The sequence below is a fragment of the Vigna unguiculata genome, chromosome 3 (genome assembly GCF_037176805.1).
Source record: "Vigna unguiculata cultivar grain cowpea cultivar isolate G323 ecotype 2 chromosome 3, ASM3717680v1, whole genome shotgun sequence".
NCBI lineage: Eukaryota > Viridiplantae > Streptophyta > Magnoliopsida > Fabales > Fabaceae > Vigna > Vigna unguiculata.
In genome coordinates, this window is record NC_140794.1 from 52,170,573 (window position 1) to 52,183,043 (window position 12,471).

The window sequence follows — 12,471 nt, forward strand, 5'->3', positions numbered from 1 at the left end:
AACAAGATTTAGCGGAGTCTTATCCAATTTTTGTGACTTGTTTACCTTATTAAATTAGATAATGGAGTGTTATCGAATCTCTCATTATAATTTAAGAAAAAGTCTCATTCAACTTTCTTATCCACCATGCCGACTTCTTTACCTGTTTCATCATAACTTCCTGAACTATCCTATTCTTGGCTTCTACCATATACACCGAGTAAGCCAAATATGAAGTAAAACTTACACATTGGTATTAATTGATGATTAATAGCATGATATGATTTCTCAACTACTTATTTGTTTAGTTTTTAACATATATTTATGTAACTTTTAATTTAAAACATGTACATGGTCAATTTTAAAATTATGGACTGAGTAAGAAGGAAAATGGGCATTTCTAATCCTCCAAAAGTCAAGAGTGTATATATTTTTTAACATTCCGAAGCTTCACACGAATTAAACCCAATGACATAAAACTTATAAATTGATCTCCATTGAGACAAGTATAGAAAAGAAATGAAAAGATAAAGAATTGAAGAGTTGGAACAATGGCAGAGTTTTCGAAATCCACACCACTGCCCACCACCACTGCACGTTCCTACTCCCACTGAGTTTGTATGCAAATATTTAATATTTCTATACATAGGCAGCTTGCTATTTGGAATAGATAACAAAATTCAAATTCATAATTATATAAATTTTATATCATTTTAGATATATTTTAATGAATTGATCTCAAATTTAAATTCAGGTTTTTGCATATTAAGTTGAATCCGTTTAATTGAAGTTAAATTGAATAATTATTGGAATTTTAAAATTTCAAAATCGAAATAATATAGGTTAGTTCAAGCTATGAAATGTTAAATCAAGTCAAGTTCAAGAAAGATCAATTGAGTTGTATCTAACTCATGTAAGGTCAAGTCTCATTAGGGTAAAGTTATATAATGTTAGGTTGGGTCAGGTTCTGCACAAGTGAAACTGACATAGATTAGCTTAATTGGGCTCGCCTAAGTCAAATTGGATAGTGCTTGAACTCAAGTTGAAGACTAATTCTAGTTGTGAGGTCATACCTACATCAGCCTTGATCAAGGTAAGTCAAATTAAAATTAAGTTGGGCTAAAACAATGTCAAATTGGTACGATTTGAATGAAATTAGATTCAATTGAGCCTAGATTAGGTCGAATTAGGCCAGACACATCAATTTGAGTAGGGTCAAGTCGAGCTCAGTTAGTGGTGCCCAAGTGAGATTAGGAGAGGTTAAGCCTAGTTGAATTGAGTCTAAGTCGAGTTAAGTCACCTCGTGCTTACATGACTCAAGTTAGCCCAAGATGAAGCTAGGTTGAGTCAATTCAAGTCTAAATCGAGTCCAAGTGTGTCCATTTTAGACTGAGCCATAGTCGGAAAGAGTTTGATAGGAATCAAGTTGAGTTAAGACAGGTTAAGTTTAAGTTGGGATGAGTTGGACAAAGCTCAAGTGAGCCTAAGTCCACGTCATCCCAAGTGGGCTTGGGTGCATGTCTAGCTAGATCCAATTTAAGACAAATTGAATAAACTCACATTGGTTGAATTGGCTTAGACCCATATTTAGCTTGCTTGGGCTAGAGGAGATCAAGTTAGACTAGGTTGGATTAAACTCAACTTCAACTGAGTTGCACCGAACCTTGTCAGTTTGGACCAAGTTTATGATAAATTGGATCTAGTTAAAGACATTCAAAAGTAAATTTAAATCCAATTTTGAAAGATTAAACAAACTAAAGTTAATGTAATTTAAATGAAATTGAAAAAAAAAGTATTCAATTTGATTTAGCTAATAAGAATTTAAGTTTTTAGATCGTATCTATTTTATTAAATCTGGATTATATGTTTCGTGATATTGTAAGCTTATATAACTTTAGAAGTTGAAAAAAACATCGAAGGAAAATCAAATTCAGCCTTGCATTGAGTTGATACCAATATTACCCTAATAATAAACAATCAAACAACGGGGCTGAAAAACATGAAAGTGAGGTAACGATTTTTTGTTTAAAGAGGTAATTCTGTGGGAATGAAAGTGAGTTGAAGAGAATGTGTTGTTGGGAGATGTGAAGATACTAATTGAAGGTGTTATTGAGGAGTATAGCGTCATGCAACGATAATGAAGGTGGTTGATGTGTGATATTTGAAAAATGTCACAGAGGAAGTTGAGCGAGGGATTGCACGATCAATGTTGTAGAGATGGTGATTGTTGGATAACATTGGTCACGTTCTTAGTGTTTTCGATGCGGGTTTTTTCATCCATTATGGAAAATAAATAGTATGATTGTTGAAATCCAATCTCAAAAAACCTTTATAAGTAAAAACAACGTAGCTGGTGCATGTCCAAACTCAATAAATAACTGTTGTCTACAATCACCAGCAGCAGCCCAATTTAGCTGGTGCATCCACCAGTGTATTTTTGTTCTCAGAACAGCAAGCTCAAAAGAAAAGAAAAGTGTTGAGTGTAAAGGGTCAATAATCTGAATGGTGTGCTTGAGTTTGAGCAGCAGCAAGGAACAAAGCTCCAGTTCCAGAACCACCATGTGAATGTTCAATGATGACATTGTCTGAAAAATCTTTGCCAAGCATTTGCCACACACTGCTATGAAGGTAATTTCTGAAAATGCGATAGTGCTCATAAAGCTCACCTTCCACCGTCACCACACTCTTTCTATCCTTAATTCTTCCTAGCTTCTTAATTATTCCCACAATTCCTGCTCCCGCTAATCGTGCACCCCTCTCTGCTACTATGTCACACACCTCAGCCACCGCTTCCCGTGCCATTGGACAACAATTATGGATCTGTGCTTTGTCCAATTACCAATTATACATGTTAATTCATTTTTTTACCTTTTTCGCTACCATGGATCTTATCATTACAAAGCTCAAATCTACATTCTTACCTCGAAAATCTCTCCAAGTTTCTCACCCACTATTTCACGATCCTCCGACGTATCTTGATGCATGGCAGCCATATCAGAGGGCCTGCACAAAGTGTCAAATAAGTCTCATTATTTGAATTACAATGTCTCTACTACATATTCATTCATGCTAGCTCATTCATTTTCTAAGTGAAAACTTTGGTTGCTTTTCTAAAACTCACCCATTTCTGTTCTGAGAAGTCAAAACTAGATGAAGATTTAATACTTGGTCAGATTCTATAATCAAAAAAGAATTTTTTAACACTGTTTTAAACACGTTAAATGAATCAGAAAGGATCTCTCACTTATATGTTCTAAAAGTTATAATTGGAAACAATGTTTAGAAGGATCTTAAGAGGGTAATTTTAATCGAGAAGAATTTTACAAATTTGATTTCATTGAAAAAAATAAATTCTGAACCAAACACAGAAAAAGTTATGCAATAAAGTGATAAAGGCTTCCAATAGATGGAGTATTTATGGGTGAGGAACCTGATTAAGTAGGGAATCATTAACTTGGGAGGCACTGTGCTTCCAAACAAGGCTGTTTCCTTGGCCAACTTCAACAAGACATGTCTCACAACTTCTCCCAAATACTTTCCTGAAATAAGCTTTTCGAAAACCTGATGAGGTAAAAAACAGAAGACTCAGTTGCCAATTGTAGATGATTTGTATTGGTATGTATTTATAACAATGGTAAATGTTTAACAGTGATTTCAGGAGCTATATATACCTGGCTACCAGGATTTGAGCTTTCAGCATCTACACTGGCATCATACGATGTTAAAGGGAGATGAAGGGAATTGAAGTTTCCCCACTCCATGCTAATCACCTGCAACACTACAACCGAATTAATCATTTAAGTTGCGTAATTAAACTAATCTCTTCATGGCATATAATTAATTATTGTTGAGGAGTATTTGATAATTTGTGGCACATGCATGGATATAGTAATAGTAATTAACTAACCAGTTCACTTGAATTGGGAAACTGTGCGGAATCGCTGGCAACTTCCTCTGCTGGTTCCACATAAGCAGCATTTGTGGTGGTGCCAAGGGTAACTGCAGCCACGCTCTCCCTGTTATAGTATCTTCCACCGGCCAAGCCTCCAATAGTTTCATCAACCTATTCAGTATTAATGTTTTGAATCTACTATTGCTTCAGACGTGGAAAGACAGAGAGAGCCCAGAAAAATGTAACATTTGCAAAATTAATTGATAGGGCTCTAACCAGTGAAACAACGGGCATTGTCATTCCATGGGTCGCCAACGCTCGATTTAGGTCCTTCACCATTCCCTGGCGAACCTGCTTCCACAACATGAATGTTTTGGTCTTCCAACACGAAAAAGGATTAGCATTTATGTATGTATGTATGTGTACTAATTAAACTCAACTGGGTTGTTTGCGTTTTTGTGTTGTGATGCTGTGTCAGAGAAAGGCATAGCTTGATGAACTGGATATGACAAGGTGAAGCCGAATTTCTTGTTTTCGACGGGTTCACTGTCCTCAATCTCAATCTCAGGATGCATCGAAACGAACTTAGCTATCTCTGTAGCTATGTAATCAGTGATTTCCTGGGAAAACAAGGTTGAGGTGTGCTTGGGGCATTATAATGCACACGTAGATTCATAGAAAATGAATTAATATTTATGGTAAAAGTACCAGAGAAGGACCAGCCAAGACAGCATCAGGGATGGAAATATCTTGTCTCTGTAAGGCAGAGATAGGCTTCTTCTTTCCTCCCAGTCGCGCACACAACATCAACAAATTCCTTCCATACAAACTAACCCCATAAAAGAATCCTTCTTCATCTCTGCCATGTGCAAATCAATGTAATTTAAAATAAAAATAAAAATGAAAATACTCCTTAGTAAAATCACATACGTACGATGATGAAAAAGAGAAACATGTACCCAAGTGGCAGCGATGTAACGTTGGAAACGACCATGTTGAGAGTGGGGGATTCATCGGAACTAGCAAGAGAGATTTTCATGCTGGACACCATATCATCAGCTACTTGCCAAAGCTTCGATAATGGGGTGGCACTTTCCCTAGCAAACTTCCTTATTATTTGTTTCACGTGTCTCAATTGTTGTTCTTTCCATTGCTTCCATTTTCTGATCAATGCCCCTACCACCACCACCGCGATACTTGTGCTCACCAACACCACCACATTCTTCCTCATCCTCATCCTCCAACACCGATATTTTCAGATCAAGATCTCCAAAAATCAATAAAACGCTTTTCTTAAATTCTTCTCTATTCATTTCTCCCCCCAAAAAAAAACCCAAATAACTGAAATCCGTTAATCCAGTACACAGGAACGAGTATCATGGAATTGTATGGGTTGAGACATCACTCACACAGATGGGCTAACCACTTGGTCTAAGCCTACCCAACTACGTCACTAACTCGGGCTTGGGCTTGGGCTTACGGAACAATAGTAACAAGGGTCCAAAATCTAAAGTGCCTAATGTTTGTTTTTAGACATTTAATTTCTTCTAAATTTGCAAGATTTACAATTTCTCTAAAAGTTTCCTAAATAAATTTAACGTTTTTTATATGGGTGTCTAAAAGTCGTGGCACAATTATATTAACTTGTCTATTCCTAACTTTTAGCACTGCAAAAAGCTAGCTTTTTAGTCGCGGTGTAAATACCTTTCACATAAAGTTTGAAAATACCTTCTACATACAGATTAATTATGCAATTATGGAATCTAAATTTGAAATTTTGGTAGCAGAAAGTTGACGGTTGTTGGACATGAACCAACATGTCAAATATGTGGTGCTGAAACCTTTTTCGTTGAATTCAGGAGAAAGTTGATATACTCGGGATGATACATGTGAATAAACTCAGGAGAAAATCATTTTCTTTATTTTTTTCATTATATCATTATTTAAAAAATCTGTATCTCCATACATCACACGTCCCAACAAAAAAAAAAATAGAGGAAACATTGATTTTATTCCTGAAAAAAATAAATTAAAAAGTGGGTCTAAAGTCAAGGTTTTTTTTGTTTGTCTCATTATGGCAAATTGGCATCAACGAAACAGGTGTTGTCTTATAAAAATATTGACACTTTTGATTTTGAGAGATATACGTACGAAAGTTTGTTGAGCGTTGTTGTCGTGTAGTTGGAGTAATTGATGAGAAAGATGGCGTCACCACAAAAACGACAAAATCAAAAGACCAAAGGAATAAGAAGACGTGAATATATACCCACGTGAAATCATTCTACATTTTTATCATATCATCTTGTATTATTCTATTAAAAGTTTATACAGAATTAGTTTGGTTTAATCATTCATTTATAATTTAATCTTAAGTATTCAATATTTTCTTTGTAAACTTTGTTATTCATAATGATTTCATTTTATTTAAATACAGTTATGTTTGAACAAAATATACATCCATGTTTGAAAAAAAAAAAACCATGATCTTGTTTTTTTTCCCTTTGCTTTCTTTAAAAAAAAACTATATCTTACATATGTTTGGATTAAATTATTTTTTGAAATATGCTTTCATATACATAAAATTGTTTATAATCTCTTTTGTTTGATGATAAAGTATGGTTTTCTTCAAAATAATTTTAATATAAATTTATTTGATAAATCTCATTCAAAGACACACGTCATGATGCGTTTTTCAATATGTGCTTGAGTGCCTCTCTCACTTTTCAAAAGAATTGAGATGGGTTCAAAAAAGGACAAAACACTGAAAAAATATATAAAATTTGAGAAGAATTAGGGATTGGTTGGTGACATAATCTAAATTTAAAAATAGTTTCAACTAAAAAATGCAAAGAAATTCCTTTCACCACCCCACCAACATATTTTTAAACACACGCTTATACGTTGGCTGAATGAAGAACGGCAAAGCCAACTAGTGGGAGGCACAGTTGATTAGGTTTATATTGAGTTGGTTGTTATCGTGTTATGTTTCTTTTTCTATACCAAATTGTAATCTGACAAATTATACAATTTAGAATAAGCAATATTAATTGTGGTTCTAATATTCCTGTATAGAATTTATTCAAATATATCATGTAGATTTAGAAAATTATAACTGGAAATTACATTGCACCATAAAGGAACGCAGAGTTGCGGTGGAATTTTCTGACGAAAGTGTTTGGGTTTTTCAAAAGTTGGTGTGTGTGTGGTAGAGTCTTTGGCATAAAGGTAGTGGGAAAAAGCGAAGATGAATTGTTTCAATATCGATATGATGATGTTTTTCTTTTCTATTCCTGGAAGTTTGGAATAAGATCGCCGACCACAGTGTCAAGGGTCTCATCGTGTCCATAGACAAAACTACAGATCAACAACACAACATATATGCCCATAAATTCTGATGCCGTCCATGTTTTGGTCAGTTTTGGGCTGCTAGGTTTGTTGTATTCCCATTCATTCATTTTCTTTGTAGTATAGTGAGTTTGATCCAAATAAAATAGAAAATATTGAAGTGGCGAAATTTCGAAAAATAATGTGTGAAAGGAACAGATATCAGGATAATATCGTGCAGAGATTATTAAAAATATGGGATTAGCATAAATTGATTTTGAATTATGGGGGTTTCCAAAGTGAAGCATTAGTTCAGTTGCCTTAGAGAAACAGTGCAACCAAGAAGTGTTGCACAAGTGAAATCATTTTGGGATTATTCAAGTTTTTATGTTTTAACGAAAATAAGAAAATCAAGTCAGATTTGTTTAAAGAAAGTCCTCAGACATGAGTAGACTGTCACGAAGACAGGTAAATTTAATGTACAATTAAATTCTTGAATTGCGTGTTCGAGAAATATAGAAGAGATACAAATCCTTAATGTTCACATTTAATTCACGACCGGAAAATTTTACGACTAATTAACATTACTTTGAATCTTGTATTTACTAGTAAACCCTTATATATATATATATATATATATATATATATATATATATATATATATATATATATATATATATATATATATTAAATAATCATATGCAAAGATAAAATGGTAAAAGATAATAATTGAAAGTTTTTTAAAGATTGAAGTTTTGTTTGATTAAATCTTTGTCTTTACAGGTCAAATGCATACTTTAGTAAATTTTTTAAATAATGATCAATTTTAGTGACAAAAAATTTGCTTAGATATCAATTTAGAGACCAGTCTCGTAATTAGATATCAATTTAGAGATTAATTCTTTTGTAACCAAAAGCCTGGTAACTGATGTTAGTGACAAATTTAGAGACCAATTATAATTTTTTGAAATTATTTTAGTTACCAATAATTTTAAGTTTGTAAATTGGTATTTAAATTATTGGTCACTATGGTGACTAATTATTTTTTGTCACTAAAATTAGTTATTATTCAAGGATTTTTTTTGTAATGATAGATAAGTTATATTTAATACTTAGAAATTTATCAAACAAAAATTTATATGTCTAAAATTTTATTGGTATATATATAAATAACACTTTGAATTTGGTGCGGATCTTGACCAAAATTATTGGGGGAGCCAAAATAACATACTTAAAATTTATATATTTAACATAATTGTTACTAATTCAATAAAAATAAAAAGATAATTTACTATAGTTATAACTATAAAAAAAAACTACACGTATACGAAGGTTTGTCTATTATTTTTTCATATTTTTGAACTTATCAAATTATTCAATCATAACTAAATTTTTCAACTATTTGTTTTCAATATAAATAACCATATTATCTACAAATATTCATTTTTCATTTTAGTAATGTGCACATATCAATTCAAAAGTCATCACAAACATTTTATTTCATTGTTATGGGATGACCAATGATATTAACCTATTTTGATCTTCACTTCTCTTTTATCAATTTTAAAAAATGGATTTATTCTTTTGTTTTCCATCAATATACCTATTTAAAAAATAAGTTTAAGATTAAAAAATAATTTATAATAATCTAATAAAAAATTATGATAATCAAGTCCACTTAAAAATTGTCTATAAAAAATCACATAATACATTACTTATTCTTCTATATTCATAAAAAATAATATACAAAATATCATGAGATAAAAAATTATGCTAAATATTAAACAAGTATTTCATTATCAAGAGAGATAAGTTTTTTTCTTCAAAAATTGAAGAAAAGATGTAAAAATGAGAACAAAAATAATGAATTTCTGTTTAACTCTTCTTTTTTTTCTTTGATAACAAAAGAAATTAGGTAAAGGTGAGAGATGAGTACAATATATAAAAACCTCAAAAGACAATAAGAAAAAAAATGAAAATTATCTTAATAATTTTTTGATTTATTATATTTGATTTTATATTCTTCTATTTATTAACATTAAATATTATATTTTATAAAAGAAATAACAAATATTTAATTTAATTTTTATTAATTTTTTAATATAATATTATTTAATTTAAAAAGATACATTTAATTTAAATAATTTTAAAATATACATAATTTAAAAAATATTAAACACATATAATTTGAAAATTTTGAAAAAATATTGGAAAAGTTTTGGAGGGCCGTGACCCCACCTGCTCTTTAAGAGCTCCGCCCCTGCTTATAACTTGATTCTTTAGCGAATCATATATTTAAAATCTATTATATGTATAGAAATAAAAAAAAAAATACGTTAATAAGTTATTTGGACTAATACAAAAGCACCTCATAAATATCTCATAATAGTTGATGAGCTAATATCTTACAAGTTGTAATCTATTTGTTAACCTCATGCTAGTTTTTTTTTTTTTTTACATTACTATTTTATCATGTTTTAATAATTTTTATTGATATTTATTTCAATCTTATATTCATTGTGTTATTTTTTGTATTCATTTGGTAACTTTTAATTTTATTTTTATGAAGTTCAAATTATAAACTTTAATATTACAAATTAAAGTAATAAATGTTTTATTACATACTGTTGTGTCAAAACTATACAAATAATGCTCTAAAACAAATTAGATAATTTGGTTGGTTTTAACGACAAAACCTTGACAGAGTCAACATTCTAAAGTGGACAATACTTCAGATGAGGTGTAATTGACTCAAACAATGTTACTCACCTCATCTGGGATCAGAATGGTGGCGTCCACCTTGAATAGATAACGAGGTTCTACATGCAAAACATATTTTCTTTAGACATTGATTGGAAATTTATATTCCTACCGTACCCAAACTCTAAAGTGGACAATACTTCAAATGTATGATTAACAACGATTCTATAATCAAAATTGGAATCGGAATAATTAGATACTAATATCTTAATCAAATTATGAGTCCTTTATTATTAAACTGTTATTATATTATTTATATTTATAAATATTTACTTTTACAAATATTATATTTGAAACTAAAAATGGATAAAAAGATATTTAACCACAAAGATATATGTAAGTGGGTGGGACTATTGCATATTAAATTTATTTTGAGACGAATTAGATCTAACGGAAAGATTATCCTGAAATTTAACAGTTAATACTTGTTAACGTGTGACAACTGTTTTAGTGTTGTACTTGTCATTCTAACCACGTGTATCATGATTTCATGGTCATTTAATTATTTAATTAAATATATTGAAAAAACTACTATCACTGTCGTGATAAACACTATAATAAGTACATTAGATTTTTAATCAAGAAAACTTAATAATGCAGTCTTAGTTAAGTATTTTTATTTTGGAAGATTGTCTTAGTTAAGTTTGGAGTTTAAAGTAATGCAACTATCTTCTTCTCGTCAATGCTACCTCCGAGATCTCTCGGCTGCTGTTTAAGGTTCAAAACTTATACTGTTTCTCACCTTAATCCCCCTTCACCTAATGTAATACAAGAACTAAAAACCTATAAGAAAATTATTAATATATAACATTATACCTTCAAAATATTGATTAATACCTAATATATATTTAAAGAAAACAAAAAATATAGTCTTACAAAATATATGATAAGAAAAGAGAGATAAAAAGAAAATACTTATAAAAAAAGAGATAAAAAGAAAAAAACAAGTATTAAGATCTATATAAAATAAAAGTGTATGTGTATTATGATTCAAATTACATTATTGTTCCATATAACTTTCTTTTTTTGTGTACCAAAATGATGCACCCACCTGTATAGAACATCAATTTGTATTTAAAAATATCTTATAGAAGAATTAAAAAAATTATTTAATTAGAAAAGCATAAACAAAAATGATATTATATAATTCATTTAACAATCAATATCCATGAATAAGAAACAAATTTTGCATTTTTTTCGGTTGAAGTCTCCTACGAATTTTTCTTTGCACATCTTGAATGAGTCATGAGACTTCAAATCTCAATCTATATTGAATTTTTTAAAATAAATTCATGAAGCATTCTTACGCCATTTGACTAATTAAGGATGGGACTGATCATGCTCTGATCAACATCGACTTGGCAAGATACAAGTTGATGTATAATTATAATGTATTAATGATAAAGATAGTTTTATTTTATGTCCAGATAGCATTAGACATTGTTATATTAGTTTTAACTATAATAATGTATAGAACATGATATCGTGCAATACAATTATTTTTTTCATAAATTGATAAATATTTTCTCAAGAATTTGTATACATATATACAAATTCATTTAACAGTAAATGTCATATTTTTTTTTTTAAAAAGAATAATTATTTTTCTATTAATTAAACATCTTGAAACATGTTGGTGACGTGCAAAGAGTAATACATATTTACATTTATTTATTTTGATTAATTACTGATCTACATAATTTTTAATATATTTATCTTAAAATTTATTCTTTTTAATATTCACTTAAGCTAATATAATATAAAACTTTGCGCTACAACCCAGAAGTTTGCGACTGCGTGTGTATTTAAATGACTCCTAGATTGGCAAACAGATCTCAAAATTTTGAGTAGGTTTAAGTGGTTTCCCATGTTAAATTTTAATAGTTTTGACAATGTCATGTGGACCCATGATCCAATGGCAATCATTAAAATTAATCAACTTCTTCTGAAACACTTGAGCTATTACTAGTAAATTATAGCCTTTTAATACTCTTATAAGATTTTGCAGAGCCTTCTTGGGAAAATGTTTACTAATATATTGTTTTCATGTTATGATTAAGGAATTACAAGATAAGTTTTTTTTTTTTATTGAACGTGTAATGTACTTTTTTTAATTATTTTTAGCAATCTTTAACCATTTATATTTATTAGATCGTATTATTTAATTTATCAGAATAAAGAAGTAGATCATTTTAGTTGGTAGCAATATATCTGTTATAAATGTTTTTCCAAATTTGTTAATTCAAACTATAATAACCATTGCATCTTCGAAAAAAAACATAACTTTGAGTCTTATAAAAAGCAGAAATAGTAAAAAATCCTCTTCTAACTATTTAATCACATGTATGTTGAGAAAAATGGTTAACTAACTACGTTAGCAATTAGTATATAAGAGATAAAACTTAAGTTAATTGCATCAATTATCAACCTGAACAAAATAAGTCCAAATGGCGAGAATCTCGTTTAAACCAAAAAATTATTAGTTGTTGAAGATATGCACCCACAAGTATCCAAAA

General features: G+C 30.0%; 1 protein-coding gene across 1 annotated transcript; it reads right to left on the reverse strand.

Annotated features, from left to right (window-relative positions):
* Positions 1 to 2,281: 2,281 nt before the first annotated feature.
* HKL3 (hexokinase-like 3) lies at positions 2,282 to 5,251 on the reverse strand. Its single transcript, XM_028065459.2, has 9 exons — positions 4,831 to 5,251; positions 4,580 to 4,730; positions 4,312 to 4,491; positions 4,148 to 4,222; positions 3,887 to 4,042; positions 3,651 to 3,749; positions 3,410 to 3,540; positions 2,901 to 2,982; positions 2,282 to 2,799 (listed from the first exon to the last, which is right to left on the reverse strand). Exons 1-9 carry the CDS (start codon positions 5,106 to 5,108, stop codon positions 2,470 to 2,472), a joined length of 1,482 nt encoding a protein of 493 aa, XP_027921260.2. The 5' UTR covers positions 5,109 to 5,251; the 3' UTR covers positions 2,282 to 2,469.
* Between the last annotated feature and the right edge of the window lie 7,220 nt (positions 5,252 to 12,471).